Source organism: Orycteropus afer, unplaced genomic scaffold, assembly GCF_000298275.1.
Source record: "Orycteropus afer afer isolate SDZICR_OR568_19922 unplaced genomic scaffold, OryAfe1.0 scaffold00165, whole genome shotgun sequence".
In the NCBI taxonomy this organism is placed as follows: Eukaryota; Metazoa; Chordata; class Mammalia; order Tubulidentata; family Orycteropodidae; genus Orycteropus; species Orycteropus afer.
In genome coordinates, this window is record NW_006921752.1 from 2582042 (window position 1) to 2604221 (window position 22180).

The 22180-nt window shown below is 53.3% G+C and overlaps 1 protein-coding gene across 1 annotated transcript; it reads left to right on the top strand.

Moving 5' to 3' along the window:
* Positions 1 to 224: 224 nt before the first annotated feature.
* Positions 225 to 20771, top strand: CD82 (CD82 molecule). The gene is made up of 8 exons (XM_007946521.1): positions 225 to 287; positions 3890 to 3962; positions 8380 to 8504; positions 8608 to 8682; positions 18801 to 18908; positions 19774 to 19974; positions 20397 to 20480; positions 20694 to 20771. Exons 1-8 carry the CDS (start codon positions 225 to 227, stop codon positions 20769 to 20771), a joined length of 807 nt encoding a protein of 268 aa, XP_007944712.1.
* Positions 20772 to 22180: the final 1409 nt, after the last annotated feature.

The following is a 22180-nucleotide window of genomic DNA, read 5'->3' on the forward strand; positions in this document are numbered from 1 at the left end:
TAGCTGTGTGACTTTGGGCCCACCGTCTAGCCTCTCTGGGCCTCAGTGCCCCCAAAAGAGGCACAATGTTAGCTCCTGCCTCATTGCGTTGTTGTGGGGGTGGACTGAGATGATTTGGGGCTGGCAGATGATGGGTGCTCTCCCCTCCCCACTCCTGGGCCCAGTCCCATCCCGCACTGACCTACCTCTCTTTCTTCTCCCCAGGGAGTTCCAGGACCATCAGGATGGGGTCAGCCTGTATCAAAGTCACCAAATACTTTCTCTTCCTCTTCAACTTGCTCTTCTTTGTAAGTATGGCCAGTGCTGCCCCAACCACGCCAACGAAGACTCCCACTCCAGGGCATCACAGCCCAAGACCCTCAGATGTCTAGGGCGTAGAGACGGGTAGTCAAGGTGTGGCTGGTGGGGCTGAAGACAGAGCTTGGCATTGGGTGGGGGTTGTTAGGAGATTCCTGGAATTCCCGGCTGGCTCTTTGGCAGTGCACCGGGTTCCTTCCCCTGACTTACCCTCCCCTGGAGCACCGAGAGGTTCTGGAATCTCTCCAATCCCACCTTCCTCCACCATCTCTGAAGTTTACCTGTCCCACTTCTGACTCTCAGCTGCCCCACAGCACCCCTCCCCTCTTTGTGGGGACTCTCCCTGAGTTCCAACAGGGTGGGCAGAAGGAGAACAGGCTCTGGGCCAGATGAGTTTCAGGGGATCTCTTGGGGGAACACATTCCACCTTCCCCAGATCCACCCTGGTGGGGCTCACTAGGGTCTCCCAAACTATGGGGCCATCCAGATGTTAGCTGCGTGGCACATCTGGAGCTAGTTTTCCTGGGGCTTGGGTTTTCCTTTCTGGCCTGACATCGACAGACTCCTGCTGCCTTGGAGCTGCCAGGATGATGGTGTGTGTGTGTGTGTGTGTGTGTGTGAGAGAGAGAGAGAGAGAGAGAGAGTTGGGGGTGGTCTGGAGAGGCTTCGCAGCCCAAGTGTTGAGGCGGTGGCTTCACCTTACATACACACTCTAGCATCGCCATGCCATTAGTTCGTTCTATGCTATTAAAAAGGAGCTCTGGTGGCATAGTGCCTCTGACTGCTAACCAGAAGGTTAGTGGTTCAAACCTACCAGCTGTTAAAGAATTACTTTATTCACTAGGATGTTTTTATGATGTTTATTATGACCCAACTCTATTTTTAAAAATTGTACACATCCATGACTATTTCTAGAGAAAATAACCAAACCAAGCTCATTGCTGTCGAGTCAAAAATTCCTAAGAATTTTCACATTATTCTTTGTTTCTCTATATGTTGCAGATTTTCTGTGTTGTTGTTGTTGTTGTTATGTGCCGTCGAGTGGGCCCCGAGTCATAGTTTCTATAGTAGACATGAATTGCTTGTGAACTAAAATAACAGTTTTAAAATATGTTACATAGAATTTAAATCATGGGAGAAGGAAGGGCTGCTTATGCACAGGGAGATAGCTCAGGGTGCAGAAGAGTATGAAGGGATGGACACGGGGAGGAGGTAACTATGGGGAGGAATTGGGAGGGGAGCTGCTGCATTGTAAATTTTGGTCAATGACATGAGACAAAGTATATGTGAACTGCTGTATGAAAAGTGAATTTACTCTGTAAATCTTCACCCAAATCCTAATAAAAAAGAAAAAGAAAAAAAAAATATGTTACATAGAATTTAGAGAAAATTTGGGAAAGAATCCTCACACCCTCTCCCACACACACACTTTAACCCAGCACACAGATAGTTACAGGTAGGTTCATGGGCCACACTGAGGCCACACTGCAGGTGGCCTTCCACAGGCCACAGCCAGGCCTGGAACCCACCAGGGCAAGGCCTAGGCACTGGGGCTTCCCCAGCTTGGCAGTCAGGCCTCTCTGGGATGGTCCAGGCTGTTGGGAAGCAGTTGTCCAGGCAGCCAGAGCCCAGCTTCCCCTGGGCCAAAGCCTAGCTTAAAAGGGCCAGCCACTAGGATGTGAGGGTAGGGCCCATGGCTCCATCACAGGGGTTGAAGGACCAGACAGAAGGGTTGGACTAGGGACCCAGGGGGCAGAGTTCTTGGGGCTCAGGGCCTAGGAGTCAATCTTGCCCCCTTCTCCCATGTGGGAAAAATGAGGGAGTTGATGATTTTGACCAGGCATCCCTTCCTGTCCTGTTCCCAGGCTGCCCTAAGGAGCCAGAGGCTGGCAGCATTTTTCTCGGGCTTTAGGGGCCTCAGCCAGCTCCTACTGGGCACTGGCGAGAGTCAGGTGTTAACTTCCTGTGTGCTGGGGCCCAGGGTGACTTATAAAGATGTGGTTTGGAGGGGTGGGCAGGAGAGACTTTTACTAGAGTGGGGTGAGAAGGAAAGAAGAAGTTAGAGATGTGTGTTTATTCATTCACTCCACAGATGTGTATCTGATGCCTCTGTGGATTCAGACCCTACTGTGGGGTTGGGTGACAGTCACAGTTTCTGTACCCATCTGGGTGGGGGAGGAGTTTAATCAAATGAATACTCAAAGGGATTATAAAAGTGTGGTTGAGGTGAATGCTAGGAATGGAGGCTAGACCCCTGGGAAGGCAGGTAATGGCACTTGACCTCCTTGAGGAGGTCAGCCAAGGCCTCCTGGATGCAGGGGAGTGCAGGACTGGTGGCATTGTCTAGGAGGGCCGGGATGCTCTAAATGGCTTATCTCCCAGGCGGGCCCAGGCCAGGCCCAGGCAAAGGCCAGCCTCATGAGGGAAACTGTGCCTTTGCCCAGAGGCTGCAGGTACTTCCCCAGCTTTATGGGGTGGCAGAGCTTGACTGGGACTGCCCCTGGGGAGGCGAGTGCAGGTTGTGGGCCCTGTCCTGGGGAGGCAGCAGCAGGGAATCCCAGAGCCTATTCCACTTGCCCTTCAATTGTTAACCTTTCTAGTCATACATTTACAATCTGATTCTGTAAAGAGTAATACTGCCATTGAGTCAATTCTGACTCACAGTGACTCTATGGGACAGGGTAGAACTGCCCCATAGAGTGCAAGGCTGTAAATCTTTGCAGAAGCAGACTGCCACGTCTTTCTCCTGTGGAGTGGCTGGTGGATTCAAACCTCTGATTTTTTGGTTAGTAGCCAAGCACTTTAACCATTGTGCATCAAGGCTCCTCCATTGGAGGAAACCCTATGGGACACTTCTGCTCTGTCCTATAGGGTCCCCATGAGTTGAAATTGACTTGACAGCACAGAACAAGTATGCCTAGGGGAGGCAGGGAAAGCTCCCAGAGGAGGTAGTCCTGGAACTGAAGGACAATTTGGACTTTGATGCTCAAGTCCAGGAAGCTCTGGTGGCATAGTGGTTAAAGCATTTGGCTGCTAATCAAAAGATCGATGATTCAAACCCACCATCTGCTCTATAGGAGAAAAATAAGAGGCCGTCTACTTCCGTGAAGTTTTACAGCCCTGGATACCCTACGGGGCAGTTCTACCCTATCCTGTAGGGTCGTTGTGAGTCAGAATGGACTCAGTGGTAGCGGGTTTGGTTTTGGTTTGGTTCAACTCCTTGGAGGGTCTTTCCTAGAACCTGGGTTGTTTGGGAAGCTCCCAGTCCCAAGCTGGGCTGGAGTCAAGGGCATGAGTACTGGAAAGGGCCAAGACACCCCCTGGGCAGGAGGCTGGGGCTCTCGGAGCTGTGGGTTCAGCTTGACCATGTGGGCAGTGGGATGGGCACACGTGGCCCTGGTGCCTAGTTTGCTGGGTTGGCCAAGGACTTGGGGTTTGGGCCCTGAGGTCATCCTGACCTCCACAGGCTAGAGAAGAATGGAGGTGGTCTCCCCTGTGTCTCTCCCTGGCCTGGCCCACAGGGGCAGCTGGGAGACACCCTTGCACCCCACCCACTCTTGGATTCCTTATTAAATGCCCCTTCTCCTTCCAGCTTCTGGGTGCAGTGATCCTGGGCTTCGGGGTATGGATCCTGGTCGACAGGAGCAGTTTCATCTCTGTCCTCCGTAAGCACCCTTCTGTGTCTCCTGCCCTCAGCCTGCTCCATTGGGGAGGGTGGGACAGCAAGGCCTCACCTATGGGAGCTGTGGTTTTCCAATGGCTGTTGGTTTTCCAGCTAATCTCAGGGCCTTGCCAGGTCCTGCTGCTGACTGCTACACCATGGGTTCTCCATGGGGGTTTCCGGAAGAAATTTTTTCTCCCTCCCCATACAAGGCTGCTGCTGTGTTGTGAATGCTGGGGGGTAAGGGAGACTAGCTTTCCCATCCCGGCCCCTTCCCGTGGCACTGACCTTGAGAAAGTTCCTTACATTCTCTGTCCCTCCATTTCTATTCAGCAAAATGTGGGCAACAGTCTCTCCCCTTCCCATTGCAGAGGGAGACAGGGAAGAGCCAGGAAAGGTAGACTGTCAGGTGTGGCTGAAAGACACCAATGAGATTGCTTGGGCAGATGCACAGATAAGGAAGATGCCAAAGGCAGCTGCCATTTAATTTCACTTGCTATGTACCAGTCACAGTGCCAAGCATGATGTATATATAAGTGGTCACAAGATGGGGTGATACAGTGGTTGCCACAGTGGGCTAACACTTCCATCCTATGGTGAGGATGGCACAGGAGACAGCATTTCATTCTGTTGTAGGAGCTCACTATGAGTCAGCTGACTGGACAGCACCTAACAACAGTCCACAACAGCCCCACGCGGAAGGCACTGTTCTATTCATACCTTACAAATGAAGCAACTGAGGCACAGAGAGGCAAAGTCACTTGCTCTAGTTACAGTTTCTGAATGGTCGAGGTGGGATTCAAACCCCAAAAGTTTTCAGCCTAAAGGCTGCATGTAGCAGGGTGAACCATAAGCCCCTTCTCCTGTTCTTTAGAGGAAAGTCCAAGGCATTCCTGCCCAGTGATAAGAGCCCTCTGGGGTCTGCTCCATCTCTCCCAGGCAGCCTTCTGGGCTTGCTGCACTGGCTTCTCACAGACTCCCTGAGTCAGGGAGGCAAAGCCAGAGGCCCCAAGGGACACAGTGACACCACTCCTCCACTGAGGGCCTCCTAAGTTCACTTCCCCTCGTAGCAGCTGCTCACAGCAGCAGGTTTGGACTCAGCCCTGTGACAGCTGACTAATTTGAATAAAATGGAACCAGGCTGGGCATGGGTGATGGAAGGGCCACACCTGTCACCCTGCTCTAGGGGGTCAGGTCTTGCCTGCATGTGGTGGGACGATCCACTCTCTGCCATATCTGCTGTGTTGTGGGGCTGTGGACAGCATCCCCTTTCTAGGGGCAGAGGCTGGGTGTTCTGGCTCATCTGGGTGTCTGCTTTCCCCGTACAACTCACCTCTGGACCCCAACTAGTCCCAGCCTCCTGCTTCCTGGGCCACAGGGCAAAGTCTGGATGCTCAGTTCACCCACTCACATTTCTGCACTCTGCGCCCCATACCCCTAGCCCTTCTCTGGCCTTCTCCTTGTGCAAGTATGAGAATCTGCAGCTGGCCAGGTGTTGGAAGCCCCCTACATGCACAGGATGCTTTTTACAAATTCCTCGGGCCCCACCTCACCCATTGCCATTGAGTCAATTCCAATTCATAGCTACCCTACAGGACAGAGTGGAACTGCCCCATAGGGTTTCCAAGGCTGTAAATCTTTATGGAAGCAGACTGCTTCATCTTTTTCCTGAGGAGTGGCTGGTGGGTTTGAACTGCAGACCTTTTATTAGCAGCTGAATGCTTTAACCACTATACTGCCCCACACCATAGGATTTGATTCCAGTGGTGTGGGTGTGAGGCCACTCACAGATGTTTTTAAAAGGCTTTCGGTGAGTCCCCATGTAGCCAGCATTCAGAAACACAGATCTACTAGCCCACTTGCTATAAGCTTGGGTAAACTGAGGCTCATAGAGGAGAGAAATGACTTGCTAAAAGTCATATAGCAAGTGAGGGTGGAAACAGAGAAGCCAGGGCTCCTGACCTTCTGTGTGCTGGTTCTAGGCATTATTATCCCCAGTTTACATAGGAGGAAATCGAGGCACACAGAGCTGAAGTAACTTGTCCAAGGCACATAGTTGGGAGATGTGGCTGGTGGGATTTAGACCCAGGCATGTGGCTCTCCAAGCATATACCCTTAACCCCTGTACCCTTATACCATGCACACCACTTGTTAGCACCTTAACAAGAGAAAGCAATAGCACAGACTCTGGAGTCAGGGTTCAAATCCTGGCTCTGCTACCAATTAGCTGTGTGGCCTCAGGCAAGTTATTTCATCTCTCTCTATGCTTCAGTTTCTTCACCTATAAAGAGGAGATACTAATAAACACACCTCACACAGTTCTTGTGAGAAATTAAATGAGGTAATATCTGAAAAGAGTTTAGCACCACTTCTGGTGAATAGTTAAATAAGTAACATAAAATTGAATCCTTTTAACATCTTTTAGAAGTGGGAATTATTAGCCCCATTTTACAGAGAGAGAAATAGAGGCCCAGAACGGGCTTGCCCAGGGTCAATCACGTTAGCAGTGGAACTCTGCTTAGAGCCCACTTCTCTTGGATACAGTCTGTTTTGGTTCGGGCCACTTCCACTCTACCTCTCTGGGCCCTCCTCGACTCAGCAAGACCATGAGAATTTGTCTGCCATGTTTGGTGGGTGGGGACCCCCAGATATGCACTTGCCACCTTCCTAGGTCAGGTTGCTCAGATTTGGGGTAGACCTGAGACTCTGGGTGAGGACAGAGGTTGGTGTCAATGAATGCTCTGAGAAACAGAGACTGTGCAGATTGGCTCAGGCTACATGACCTGAGCCAGGCCCTGAGCCCCGGGCCTTGCCTGCTGGGCACCCCTGCAGCCTCTCAGCCTCGGGGTCCTTATAGACACATCAGAATGAGAATGGCTGCCTCAGAGGGTTATTGTGGAAATTGAGCAGGGTGGCTTGGACTGGACACAGGGTCTGCCTCCAGCCAGCACCCCGTGAACTTCCAGGAACTGCCAGTTCCTCCTTCTGGGAGGAGTTGCTGGCACCCAAGCCCAGGAAGCTTCAGAAAGATGACATTTGAGGGCCCCTCCCTGCCCATGTTGATTGCTGAGAGTCAGGGAAGTGAGGAGGCTGGTGCTCCCCACCAGGAGGCTCACCCCAGCTGGGGCGCAGCCTGGACTCCCTGAGGGCTCCTGCAAGGAGCTGGGTGCAGGCAGCCCTGCGCCCGTGCCCTGAACGTGGGGGTGGGCCAGCCAGAGCCTTTCCCAAGCCCCAGAACTTTCTGTCCATGCCCAGGAAGTGGAGCTGCATCATTCTCCCTCCTCCTCCCACTGTCCAGCTTTGTACTCATTGTCACTAAGGATTCTAATGCCCTTCATGACCAAGGTGGGATCCTCATGGTCAAGGTGGGGTCTTGCCCCCTCTGAGGTACCCTGGGGAGTCAAGGCCACCCACACCTGTGTTCTCCCTGCTGAAGTTCAACTGTCAACCCTGGCTGTTCCTCAGTCCTTAGGGGAGCACATTTAAATTCCAGATTCCAGGCCTTCTCTTGGGAATGTCTTTGTCTGACTGTGATGGGCCCAGGAATCTGCATCGCTAATATGCAGCTTTCTCAAAACATCCAACTCCGGTCCCCTCCCAGGGCATTTGAGACTGGCCTGGGAGCAAGTCTGCAGCTACCCGCCTGTGGGGAAGATTATCCCTCCAACCTCCACCCCTGGGGTAGAGCATTTCCTATTCCCAGGCTGGAAACTGGCCTGAGTTTTACTGTCTTTGATCTGTTGGGATTCTTGGAAAATGCTGGGCAAGTGTCCTGATGGGACTGCTGGACCCACCTGCCTGGCGGGTTTATCCACCTGCAGCTCAGCCATGGCCTCTGAGCACAGCCATTGCCCTTCCTTTCTCATTCACACCCTTCCATTCTTTCTTGCCTTCTTTCCTTTCTCCAAATACATAACACTTACTCCTTCCTAGGCTTTGTCTCTGCTGTTCCCACTGCTGGTAGATATTCAAAAAGCATCTTGTGTGCCAGACCCTGTTCCCAGTCTTGAGGGTTCAGCAGAAACAAGAAACAAACCAAGCCCCTGCCCCTGTGTACCTCATATTCTTGTGGGGAAGGCAGACCTTGAGCAAGATAAAATATAAACCAGTGAATGCCAAGTCTGCCTGGTCCTGATGAGAGCTGAAGAGGAAAAATAAAGTGGGGATGGGGTGGAATCGGCATGGGTCACAGTTTTACACGGGCAGCACATTTAGGGTAGGCAACAGCCAAGGGGACGAAGGAGCAGGTTCCGCATTGGGTGGCGAGAGCCCAGCAGGGAAACGTGGGTGGCCCTCACAGGCCAACTCTTGAGGGGAGGCTTGGGGAGCAGTCTTGGAGCATGATGCCCTGCCCTGATTCTGAACTTAGTGAAGCGGGCCAGCTGGGCTGGAGCCAACGCCCCTCTCCCCTTCCCCTCCAGAGACCTCCTCCAACTGGCTCAAGGTGGGGGCCTATGTCTTCATTGCTGTGGGGGCCGTCACCATGCTCATGGGCTTCCTGGGCTGCATCGGTGCTGTTAATGAGGTCCGCTGCCTGCTGGGGCTGGTGAGTACAGATCTCCCCTTTTCCCCCATCCAGCCCTGGCTCCTGGGGGTGTACCTGGCTGGGGAAGCCCACAGCTAACTCCGTGCCTCCTCTCTGTCCCCAGTACTTCGCCTTCCTCCTCCTGATCCTCATTGCCCAGGTGGCTGCTGGGACATTCTTCTACTTCAAAATGGGAGAGGTAAGCCCCTTCCCCACAGCCACACAAGGGATTGGCCTGGGATGGGGGATAGACAAGAAACCTCTTGGTTGTCACAGACAAACCCAGTCAGTGCCACGGGCGGTCTTTTAGATAGCCCTCCTGTCCTCTGTGATCAAATGGTGGGATGTTAGAGAAAGCAGCAGGTGCAGGTCTGAATTTCAGCTCTGTTCCACCACCTTCTAGCTGTGTGGCTTTGGGCAAGCTGCTTGCCTCTTTATGCCTCAGTTTCACTGTCTGTGAAATGGGGACAGTAATAAAACATAACAGGATTGTTGCAAGGATGCAGTCAAATTATCTCAGCGAAACATGTAGCCCAGTGTGTGGCCCAGGTAGCTCTTGACGTTGTTCTTGTTATTTTCAAGACTCCTCTAAAAAAAAAAAAAAAAAAAAAAGAGGCAAACCCACTGTCATGGAGTCGATTCTGACTCATAGTGACCCTATAAGACAGGGTAGAACTGCCCCGCAGGGTTTCCAAAACTGCGAAGGTTTATGGAAGCAGACTGCCTGGTCTTTCTCCCAAGGTGGATTTGAATCACTGGCCTTTTGGTAAGCGGTCAAGCACTTTAACCACTATGCCACAGGCTTCCTTCAAGATATCTTCCTTACTCACTGCCGTTGAATCGATTCCGACTCATAGAGACCCCTCCTTGGGTTTCTGAGGCGGTGTCACTATGGAAATAGATTGCCCAACCTTCCTTCCGAGGAGTGGCTGGTGGGTTTGAACCACCAGACTTCTGGTTAGCAAATGCCTTAGGTGCTATGCCACCAGAGCTCCCAAGTATTAAATCCATCTACAGACAAGGCTTGAGGAGGAGACTAATAAAACATTAGTCCTGTGTCAGAGGGAAGGTGGTCAACTTTAAGGAGTAGAAAACCAGACTGCAGCTTAAGCTCTAAGGACATTAGTTGTTGGCTTAACCAAGAGTCTGGTTTGGAAGTTCAGAGACCCAGACTCTGGCTGTCTGTTAAGCATCCCTACCATGACAGCTTTTCTTATCATACCACTTACTGCAAGGCCACAAGATGGCTGCTGCAGCTCCGGGTGTAACATCTGCACTGTTGTGGCTGGAAGAAGGAAAAGGCCATGTCAACCATGGCCATCCCTTTCATCAGAAGAGTCCTCCTACAGAGTTCTTCAGATGGAACCATAGGGATGCCCTGCCTTCAAGGCTGGCTGAGAAAGTAAGTGTCTAGCACCCAGACTTTAAAGACAGAGGCACAGAGAGAAAGGAGCTGGGAAGGTCTGGCTGACGCTCAGTGGTGACTGTCACATTTATCATTTATGGAACATTTGCTGTGTGTGCTTCTTCTAGAAGCCTGACGTACATTATATCTTCCTCACAACAGCCCTGTGGTGTACTTGTTATGCTGCCAGGTGGGGGAACAGATGCTCCAAGAGATGAGTAACAACATCATCAATTGTAGTAACTAAAACCACCCTCATCCCCACAATTGACTTGTTGTTGTTGTTGTTGTTATGTGCCATCGAGTCGGCCCCGACTCATAGCGACCCCTCCTTGGGTTTTCAAGGCAGTATCACTACGGAAGTAGGATTGCCCAACCTTCCTTCCGAGGAGTGGCTGGTGGGTTTGAACCGCCAGCCGTCTGGTTAGCACCTATCATCTGCCCAGTAGGTTGCCAGACTTTGCTTTCATTCCTTCACTGATCCTCATTACATCCGTGCACAGTAGCGTGAGAGCCCCCATTCTGCAGATGTGGTGGGGGTGGGCAGTGGCCACTCAGGATGATGGACCAGGAGCCCTAAATCCAAGCCCAGAGTTCATCCACCTACCCCAGGCCTCACTGCACATGCCTGGGGTCCAGCTGAGCCCTGGGGCCATGCCTCCCTCCCATGCTCCGAGTTCTTGTCCACTCATGGGGTTGGTTGAGCTGGCAGCCAGGTGGGCTGTGAGTAGATAGAGACTCAGAAGCTTCTTTCCTAAGATTTCTGCATTTTACCCCTTGAAGGTCAAGTTGTCTCAGATACCTCTTAGAAGAAGGCTAAGAAAACATTACAACAATATTGACGACTCATACTTAACGTAGAACTTGTTTGGTACTAAGTGTTTTCCCATGCCATATTTAATTCCTTACAACAATCCTATGAGGTCAGTACTATAAAGTCTCCCATCTTCATATGTGGAATCTGAGGCACAGAGAAGTTAAGCAACTTGTCCAAGGTCACACAGCTAGTAAGCAGCAGAACTAGGATTTTAACTGAAGTAGTCCAGCTTATATGAGTCCATGCTGGTGAAACTTTCATTGTGGGGATCTGCTTTACTTATTTATAATCCACACCCCACCTGTTTCCTGGGAGAAATGGAGCTGGCTCCCAGTACAGGCATCTGGTAACTAAAATCAGAATGAGAGAAATCAGAACCCACACTGAGAAAAAGGAAAGCCAGAAGACAATATAGATACTCACAGCTGCTGAGGGCTAACTTAAATGCTGAGCTTCCTGGCAGCCCAGGCAAAGGAAAAACCATGAATTTCATAGACAAGGAAGTTTGACAGGTTATTACACAGAAAGCCAGTGGTTAGGGAAGGAATCTTCTTTGCAAGTGAAAGGGTTGTGGGTCAGGTCTTTGTTTCTGCGCTCCAGCATCTGGGACTTCTCTGGGGCTCAGTCTATGTATGGTATGTAATGATCGGGGTACCTAGGATCCAGGTGCCAGTGAGCTGGTTCCTTTGACTCAGAAGTTGGTTATCTCTGCGAGAATCTTGGGCAGTTCACCCCCTTACCCCTTGTGTGGTTACCACCTAATGGTAATAAAGGCCCCGTCTGTTTGGAGCCCAACGGATTCCAGGAGCTAAACTTTACACGCGTAATGCCTAAAGGCACTTGACTGCTAACCAGAAGGCTGGCAGCTCGAACCCACCAGTCACTCCTCGGAAGGAAGATGGGGCAATCTACTTCCATAGTGTGCCTCAGAAATCCAAGGAAGGGTCGCTATGAGTCGGGTCCAACTCGACGGCACATAACAACAACAACAAACTTTGCACACATTTCATTTTTATAACCATCTTCTAGTTTAACAAACAGACTCAGAAAAGTGAAGTGATTTTGGCCATGGCCACATAGCCAGGGTACATCCAGGCAGAGATTTCCATCTTCATCCCTCTGACCCCAGGCCCACGCTTGTCACACCGCCTCCCCATCTTGTGGTCAAACCTCTGCTTGATTCAAGGCTCTGGAGGATCCCACTGCCCCAAGCAGGGCTGGTTTGGGGAATCAGGTCTCCCGGCTCCTCTGTACCTCGGTGCCCCCTCCTCTGCCTGCCCCCACTGTCCTCAGGTTCTACCCCTCACACCCCCTTGTCTCAGCCCACCTCACCTTGGCCCACCTCCTTTTCTGGAAGGCAGAGGGAAATGTCCTGGCTTTGCTGGGGAAGCTCTGGCTCCACTCTGCTGCTGAGCTGGGAGGAATGATTTATTTTGTCTTTCCCAACACATTGTAAATCCTTGTGGGAGGATAAACATGTCCTTGATGGTGCTTATCCTGCAGATGAGGCCCAGCTGGAGATGTGGGGCTTGTTTGAACCTGAAGGAAAAAGGTCTTTAGAAAGGACCGGAGCCTCCTCTCCAGGCCTCCGGGGCTCCCCCCGAGTGCCCAGCACTGCCCTCTGCCCTTCCTGCCTGTGCTTCCAGGGCAGGGCATCAACGGTGGGGAGGCTGCCGGGCCTCATGCAGGGCATGGCACTTCGAGAGCCCTGGGTTCCGCTTCTATAAAGTTAGGAGGATAAGCCTGCCCAGCCTCCCACCCCACCCCAGGGTGGAAATGAGATCAGACTGTGGTATTTTATAAAATACAGAGGTCGCTCAGGGCCTCAACTCCGGGACCAGTCTGCCTGCTTTGGAAACCTTGCTGTGAGACCGTGGGCAACTTTCTCAGCCTCTCAGTGCCTCTGTTTCTCCTTTTTGTCAAATGACAATTGTTTTATGCCATCCAGTCGGCCCAGACTCATAGTGACCCCTCCTTGGGTTTCTGAGGCGGTATCACTACGGAAGTAGATTGCTCAACCTTCCTTCTGAGGAGTGGCTGGTGGGTTTGAACCGCCAGCCTTCTGGTTAGCAGTCAAGTGCCTTAGGCACTATGCTACCAATAATTTTGTGAATAAGAATCAGCACGAAGCTGGTTCCCGAGGTGGACGTGAGGTGTACCCTGGCATCCCAGCCTCCCCATTGTGTCTGACACCAGCCTCTCCTTCCCCACGGCACAGATTTCTCTGCTGAGTTCCAGAGGGTGCTGCCATGCCACAGACTCAGACTATGTGTATGGTTACGTGTGTGGATTATTAGGTAAAGGATTCAGTGAGGTTTGGAAAGGGTCCCCTATGCGGAGGGCGCATCCTTCCCGGAAGTTCTTCTTCCAGGATTCTCCCCCTCAGGAAGTTTCATGGAGCCTTAGCCTGTCTGTTGTTATCAGCCCTTCCGCACACTCATTATAGGTCACCAGGTGGGCCCCTTGCCAGGCTGCTGCTCAATAAGACAGGTCCTCAGGTGTGCCCAGAGTAGCCCAGCTGCTCTAAGGTTATTTCACAGAGGCCAGGCGCCGAGTGCTTAAGGTAAAGTGACTCTTAGCCACACCCAATAATAACAGAGGTCCACTGTCCCTTATTTGCAATTCTGAAGTTAAAAACAAACAAACTTTGAAAATGAGAAATAGCATTTACAACTCATTTGGTGGCAAAATCCAACCTGAGACAGAAATGAGATTTGTGTCTTCTACTTAGTGTGTCCCTCCGGAAATATAAATGGGAATGCCGGACAGTAGGCTGCTGTCCCAGACCCCAATGAGAGTGTGACAAAATAACCCCAGTGTCTTTCTAAACTCTAAATAGTCTCAGTGCCAGAGCACTGATAGAGTTAGTGTCTGGGAAGCGCTCAGAGCAGCGAGGAGCCCAGGGCAGACGTTTGCTGCTAGCATTGCAAGTACATATTATTATTGGCCCCATCATTAACTTCATTAAAGTGCCCAGTGAGTGCTCAGTAAATGGCAGCTGCTCTTATTGTCGGCAATTTCAATGTTAATATTAACAAGGGCTGTGGGAACCAGGATTAGGGTGTGGCATCAGGATACCTCTGGCTCTTTCTTTGTCTGATTGTTCTAGCCTCTGCCAGTGGGTGGAGTCCAGACCTGGGATCCAGGGGCCCTGTGTTCTAGGGAAAGGAGCTTTGCTGGTGTAGTGGATAAGGCATGTGGCTGCTAACCAGAAGGTCAGCGGTTCAAATCCACCAGCCACTCCGTGGAAGAAAGATGGGGCAATCTACTTCAGTAAAGATTTATAGCCTCGGAAACCCAATGGGGGTCACTATGAGTCGGAATCAACTCAATGGCAGTGAGTTTGGTTTTGGGTTTTTTGTATTCTAAGGAAAGGAGCACTGGTGGTGCAGTTGTTAAAGAGCTTGGCTACTACCCGAAAGGTTGGCAGTTCAAACCCACCAGCCACTCTTTGGGAGAAAGATGTGGTAGTCTGCTTCTGTAAAGATGCCTTAAAACCCTATGAGGCACTTCTACTCTGTCCCATGGGGTTGTTATGAGTCAATATCTACTTGACAACAGTGGGTTTTGTGTTCTTGGGTGGGCTCTGCTATGTGACCTTGGACAAGTTGCCCAGCCTCTCTGAGCCTCAGATGACCTCTTAAGCCATTCCCAGCTCTGACACTGTGGGACTGTGACTTGTTCTCTCCAGGCTGAATAAGTGAGTGGGAGGGGATCAGAAGGAAGGAAGTGAACGTATACGGTTTCCTACGATATGCTGGGCACCAATCTAGGTGCCCTGGTATCATACCTCTGATCTCCCAACAGACTGTGCAGAGAGTCTGCTGGGGCCCTAGGGGGTTAGACTGGGGGCTCAGGGACTCACATGGAGGTGCTGGAGCAGAAAGCTGGGGGGCTGAGAGCTTGGAGGGGAAGGGGCTCATTTGGCCTGGATGGGAGCTGGTGGGTGGGGTGGTAGATGACAGTGGCTTGGGTGCGACTGCTGTGTGCCCCCCAACTGGCTCTTCAGGGGAAGGGTGTTTTCTTCTGCTTCTCTCTCCCACCTGAGGTGCAGGATGCATGCACGCACGCACCTTGGTGGCACAGGTGGTGGAACAGGTCTATAGAGGACAATGCAGCTTTCTGTGAGGCGGCTGCTTGTTGGGTAGAAACTCTGATTTGCTGGCCTGAGTTTCTTCAGGTCGTGGGGGAGGCAGCTGGAGTCTGGGACAGTGAGAGGTGACCTCTCTCATCCTTTAGGGAGGGGAGAAGGTGGCGTCAGGCTGTCCATCTGGAGAGCGATCATGGAGAGAAACTGGCTGGAGTCTCCAAGCCCCTGTTAGGTACTCGGCTCCTTAGCAGGTGGGGGGCAGCACTGGACAGTACCAGCCTCAGGCACTGCTCTCGGGAGCTTGCAGGTGGCTGGGGGGACATGATTGCAGACCCCCTGCAAAATTCTGGGGTAGCTGACTATGAGGATGGCAGCCAGGTTTCAGGAAAGACCCTGGTAGTTCGTAAGGGGCAACACCCTCCCACTCCCCACATTTGCCATGGCAAAGGGCCCCCATTTCCTATGAGGACACCAGGACAAAGTCTCAGACCTGCTGGACAGCCTATGGCAACATCTCCTGTGAGGACCCCAGGGAAAGGACAGGAAGATGGTGTCCATCTCAGTGTGTTTGGGGTGCCTCATTATAAGGGGAATATGACACATTAAAGTAAAAAGTATGGAAAGAGATCGAGAGACCATCCTGGGGAGTAGTCAAAGGGGCCAGGAAAATTACCCTAGAGAGGAGGAGGCACAGGGAGACGTGAGCTGGCTGCAAGTATCTGAAGGATATTTGTCCTGGGAGAGAAGAATTTAATTGGTTCTGTGAGGTCCCAGCCCTGACTGGGGAGGGGGCGGCGTTAGAGGAGATGGGAGAGGGAGGCAGGGAGGGTATGATCTAATACAAATGGATGAAAGTCATTTGGGCCCGATTTAAATTAACTGCTTCTTTTGAGAGTGCCCCCGCCAACTCTGACACATGCTATTGTGTGACGCACAATACTCAGTTCCCCATCACAGGGAGTATTTAAGCAGAGTCTGGAAAGTATGGAAGGATTCTTACATTTGGATGATATACTGGACTCCAAGGTCTCCTCTAAATCTGTGAGAAGTCACACTACAATATCAAACCTGAACATATCATTAGTGTGGGGATGATAGAGGAACAGTGGGGTCCCAGGTAAGGGGGAGACTGGGTAGCTTGCCATGGTTGAGATCACAGGACTTTGGCATGAGCAGATCTGAGTTAGAGCCCTCTCTCTGCTGCTGAGTAGCTGTGTGATATTGGGCAAGTTGTTTCAAAGCTCTGAGGCTCAGTTTGCTCTTCTGGGAAGTGGGGAGAATGGTGCTGGGTTGGACCAGGGCTGACTTCATAGGGTCCTGCGCTTAGAAGGGTGCTGTGTTCAGTCTGATGCTCTGCTGTAACTATCTTGAAATTCTTAATAATTTTTAAACAAGGGCCTTGTATTTCCCTTTTGTACTGGGCCCTATAAATGATATAGCCAGTCCTGGGGAGGACTGACCATTGCCTGTGACAGGGATCTAACCAAAACTGTCCAGATCTGGCTGGAGGCTCAGCTGGACCCAGGCCTCCAAAGCTGCGACCAGGACTTTGTCCCCTTCTGTTCCTCGGCCCTGCTCTCCATGTGGCTCCCTTCTCAGGACGGTTGTCCCCAGGGTGACTGAGGTGGCCACTGGCAGCTCGGGCTCTCAGCCCACCAGCTTAGGGGAATAAGAGGGCAGGTTTAGGGCACCTACCCATCCCTGAACCACTTGCTGTGCCCAGGGTGTAGAGGGCACTAAGTGGCCAGCCTGGGTTTTATGTTCACTCATAGTGGTATGGGGGTGGGGCTTCTAGCCCCAGGCGGTGATTGATGGAGGTCCCCCCAAGGAAGGGAATTGTTCTTTCGAGAAGGGAGAGTGGGTACAGGGCAGAAGGAAACAGCAGACAGCCCGCAGGCATGAGTGAGGTAGATCATTAGCATCGGCTCCTCCTCCTCCATGCTCCTTCTCGGCACAGTAGCTGCCCAGTTGCCAGGGTGACCTCCCTGTGCTCCCAACTCAGGTCTCCTGGGTAGTTGGATCCCAAGGCAGAGGCTCCAAGCTGAGCCCGCCTGTACGGCTGTGGTCCCTGCGGCCTAGCTCAGTCACACTGTGGGCTGGAGGATGGTGCAGCATTTCCGTGGAAACTACCCAGCCTCCGTGGAAACCACCCAGCCTCTATCACCTTTGCATCTCAGAGGCCGGATGGGAAACAGGGAAGTTGGGGCTGCTGTAGCAACTACGGAGGAGTATAAATAGAGCCTGGGGGGTTGGTGGGTGGGTGGTGAAGGATGTCTGAGGGGTACTCTCCATGCAGATGCTCCTGGGGATCTCCCTCCTCTCCATGCCCCAGGGCCCCCCCATTCTCTGGGGAGCAGAGGTGCAGCAGAGATGGTTGGGGCAGAAAGACCCAAGATGTACAAGCAGCCAGCCCCAGCTGTGTGACTCAGGCAAACTGTTTACCTTCTCTTGTCCCCGGTAAAACTGCTCTGGCCTGCTTCAAGGTATGGGCATGTGGTTTAAATGTTGATCGAGCCTCACGGGGAGAAGTTGGGTTCCAGAATCAGTCAAAAGCCAAACTAGTTGCTGTCCCGTCCTGTTCTCTGAGCACAGCCCCGAGGCTGTCCCATGAGTTCTATGATCACCTGGGTGACAGAGTAGAACTGTCTACAAAGGGTTTCCAGTGGCTGATCTTTCTGATGTAGATTGCCAGGTCTCTCTTCCAAGGTGCCTCTAGGTGGATTTCAGAGGCCTGGGTCCAGTTCTCAGCATCTCTACATGTTCGCAGTGTGACCTCATACAAGCTAATTAACCTCTCTGGGCCTCCTTTCCTGCATCTCTGACATGAAGGTCAGCTGTGGGGATTAAGTGGAAATAACACGTTAAAAGTGCTTAGTGTCTGGGACAGAATCCATATTGTTAAGAGCCACTCTTCTTATCACTGTGATTAGTTAGTGACAGGAAAGGTTTGTAAATTGTAGGGCTCTGTAATGGGAGGGGTGGGAGAATCGTGCTCAGAACCTTATTTAGGGGGAGAGGTGTGGAGTGTGGTCACAGGGGGCTTATTTCCCTGGGGTAGTTAAAGGAGTAGGCCAAAGAACAAGGGCCATGGGTCCATGTGGGTTCTCTGAGCACAGTCCTGAGGACATGGAGAAGGAGACCCAGGCTGCCTGTGGGGAGCAGGAAGAATCCCCATGCACAGGGCTTCCTGACGCAGCCTCTGAACCCCCTGCCTGGAAGGCCCAGCCCATCTCTCCCAACTCCTCTTTCTCAGGAACTAAGGGGCGGGTGTGTGGCTATCCCCTGGGCGCCCTTTCTCCCTCCCAGGCCCCTGGCATTCCTGCAGTCGCAGCAGGGGATGGTGACCAGCCTTTCCATTCCTGTGTGCCCTGGGTCCACAGGAGAAGCCGGGGCAGACAGCAGTGCAGTGGGGCCAGGTTGGGCTCGCACAAGGTGGCAGCACCCACTTGTGCCTGGGCTGAGGTTACCTGAAAAGGGGGGCCTGGCCTTGGTGAGCACAGGTAGTTTTGGGTTTGCCTCACTTTGCACAGCAGACTTGTTCCTGAAAAGCTGCTGTAAGCACCACTCTTTGGGGCGGAATCCTTTTGCTCCCCAATCTCCCAACTCCTCGTCTGCTTTATCTGTAAACCAGTGCTTTGTCTATGAAGACCGCAGGAGACCAGTGTCCCTGAGGCAGAGTAAGCCAGAACAGAGGAAAAGAGGTCTGGGAGAAGCCAGGGGCCTTGTAGGCCACTGAGAGGATGCTGAGGGTGGTGGGAGGCCACAGAGGGACTCAGTGATGACAGGAAGGGGCTGCTGAGTGCAGAATAGACTGTAGGGGCAGCAGTGGTCGACACTGACTGCGTGGGGCTGGCTCCCAGGTAGTGCAGGGGAGAGGCTGGACTAAAACAATGAAACACTCTAGAGCTGTACTGTGTCCCTAGGGTGGCTGTCGGAGGGGGCCGTTCACGTGACAGGTGTGGGTTTCAGGCAGTTTGACCCAGGTCTTTGCCCTCCTCTCTGCAGGTAAAGCAGGAGATGGGCAGCATCGTCCTCAAACTCATCCGGAGCTACAAAGGCAACGGCAGCCTTGAGGACAGCTTGCAGGAGACCTGGGACTACGTGCAGGCGAACGTAAGGCAGGAGGCAGGCCGCACAGAGGCTCTCCGACCTGTGTGTGTCTGAGTGTTTGGGTCCCTGTACCCGTGTGCCTGGGTCTGGTTGTCCCTGGCACTTGTGTGTGTCTGAAAAGGACACCGTGAGTGTGTGTGTGTGAGTGTGTATCTATTGGGGAGTGGGGGTTTCCTAGCAGCCCCCTCTCTGGCATCCCAGCTAGCACCACAGTTCCTTGCTCAGGGTCCAGGGTCTCAGACAATTCCTTGGCTTATGGTACCCTTATTTGTGGCAGAGAGAGAGGGCAGCTCTCACCCTTTCACCGCCCCCAGCCTGGGAGTGTTGAGCGCTGCCCCATGGGTGTTCAGAAACCGATGCCGAGGCTCATAGGCTGATGGTGGTCTGAGTGCAGGCTACCTCTGGGGGAAGGTAGTGACTGGGGAGGTCCTGAGGGAACCCTCTGGGGTGACGGGAATGTTCCATCCGAATCTTGACCTAGGTGGTGATGATGTTAGTGTAGCATCGGAGTAGAACTGGGCTCTGTAGGGTTTTCACGGGCTGATTTTTTTGGAAGTGAATTGCCAGGCCTTTCTTCTCAGGCCCTTCTGGGCAGGCTCCAGCCTCTAGGCTTTCAGTTAGCAGCCCACCGCATCGCCCAGGGCCTCCTGGCCTTTCGGTGTCTGTTTCCTGAAGGTCCCTTTCAATCCCCTGTGGCTTGCAGAAGCCATAGTGAAGCCCAAGCTCTGGTCCTGGAGGATGGGCTGGGATCAGCGGGGGCTGGAAGTGGCAGATGTGAGCCTCTGCCTGGGGACGCACTGCCTCTGCCAGGAGGGCCCCAGCCTGAGGTGGGCATGGGCATGAGCAGCCTGTCCCTGTCAATGCCCAGGTACGGTGCTGCGGCTGGGTCAACTTCTACAACTGGACGGAGAACGCTGAGCTCATGAATCACACGCACATCACCTACCCCTGTTCCTGTGAGGACAAGGGGACAGAGAAAGACGGGCTCGTGAAGAAGGGCTTCTGCGAGGTGCCCAGCAACAGCACCCAGAGTGGCAACTACCCTGAGTACTGGCCTGTGTACCAGGAGGTGTGTGGAGGGCTGGAGGGCCGGGGTGGGCTCCAAGGGCTTTAGGAGCTCAGGGACACCCCGTGGGTCTAACCACTCAGGCCTCCCAGGCTTGTCAGGGCCACTGCTCAGTTCTCTCTCCCTTCCTTTCCCTCCTCCCTCCCACTGCCCGCTGGCCCGTCCTCCTGCTCCCTTCCTCCCTCCCTCTTCCTCCCTCCCTTCTTTTCTCCTCCCTCCTCCCTCCCTCCCTCCCTCCTTCAGTTGTCCCTTCCTTTGATTCATTTAATCTTTGCCACTTGTGCTTTCATTTCTTGATTTATTCAAAGACTACACTGAGCCCTCTGTGCAGGCCCTGTGGGCTGGTGGGGCCCTCGGGGTGCTTCTATCTAACGGTGGGATGTGGCCCAACGTGGGGTGATGTGAGGTCATGTTCTCTCCTGCAGGGCTGCATGGAGCGGGTACAGGCGTGGCTGCAGGAGAACCTGGGTGTCATCCTGGGCGTGTGTGTGGGCGTCGCTGTCACTGAGGTCTGGGTCCCCTCCTCTCCAGCCCTTCCCCAGTAGCCCTTTGGCCTCTAGAGGCCCTGCAGCACCCTGGCCCGGCATGGAGGTCTGGGGCAGACCTGTGTGTTGAGCTGGACAGGTGCTACTTCCCGCCGCCTGGTGTGGCTGGGGTGCGGGAGGCGGACGGGCAGGCCTGCATCCTGCCTTCCTTCTCCAACTCTGTCTGTCCCTCAACAGCTCCTGGGCATGCTTCTGTCCATCTGTCTGTGCCGGCACATCCATTCTGAAGACTACAGCAAGGTCCCCAAGTACTGAGGCAGCTGCTGTCCCCACCTCCCTGCCCAATCCCCACCCCACCCCCACCTCAGGGCTCTCCGGAGCCTCCCTGGCTCCCCCTCCAGGCCCACCCCCTCCTCACTGCCACACCCCTCGCCCTTCCTGGGCTGGCTGGAAGTGGGGGCTTTCGGGGGCCTGATGCCTCTCCCTGACTTTCTCCTGCCAGCTGGAGCCCTGATCTGTGGCCTCACCACCACTGCTCCCAGGGTTCTCTCGGCAGTGTCCCGCCCCGTCAGGGTGGCCATGTATATTGTATATTATTGTTGGTGCCGTGGAGTCGGCTTCGACTCAGCGACCCTGTGTACAACAAAACGAAACACTGCCGGGTCCTGCACATCCTCACAGTCCTCGCCACGTTTGAGGCTGTTGTCACAGCATGTCAACCCGTCGCATTGAAGGGCTTCCTCTTTCCACGGACCTTCTGCTTTACCAAGCGTGATATCATTCTCCAGGGACTGGTCCCTCCTCATAACATGCCTGACATCCGTGAGACAAAGTCTCGCCACCCTCGCTTCTAAGGAGCATTCTGGCTGCACTTCTTCCGAGACATGTATATTGTATAGGGGAAAGCACATTAAAGCATGGGGGGGTTGCATAGGGTGGGCACCCTGGGCTGCCAGGGGACTGCCACTGTGGGGTGGACTTTTTTCCACTGTGATGCTTATGTCTTTGGTTTTCACATTCTTACTAAGGGTAGTGGGTGGGGGTGGGCGGTTCCTGACGTTAAGGGGGAGCACCCCTTCCCTTGGCCTGCCTGGCCCCAGCCCTCATCCAGGCAGCTCAGATCAGCTGGGGCCAAGCAGAACCTAGATAGGCTGGGCCAAGAGGGTTCTGATGGACGTGTCCTGGGCTGCTTAGAGGTGAGCTATGAGGGCTCAGCCCAGAGCTGGCCCTGCATCCCCTGGGATCCTGAGCTGTCCAGAGGGCAGGGTGGGGGTGGGGGTGGAGAGGAGGCTCTCCTGGGAGAAGCTGGCCTGGCCTTCTTGCCCGGCTGTCCTCTGTGCCCCAGGAGTGGCGTGGGTGAGGCCGTGCCTTGTCAGGGAGTGGGTCGGGGCTCTGCGTGCACGGTTCTGTAAAACGTACTCTGTGAAGACTATTAAAGAGGATTTGTAACAACCCAGCCTGCCACAGGGGGGCGCTGCTTCCTGGGCTCACTGGTTTGGTGGGTTCTTCGCTGCTGTGCCTCGGGAATGGGGCTCTCGGGTGGTGTCTCAGCCCCTGCTCAGCCTGGCACACTCAGAGAGGGCCGGGCTCCAGGGCCGGGGAGGGAAGGGGGCACTGCCAGTCTTCAGGGACAGCTGGAGTGTGACTTGTGTGTTGTGACAGGTGTGGACCATACCTCTGAGCTCCTGCTTCTGAGACCAGGTACACGTTTCCCCCGTAAGAAG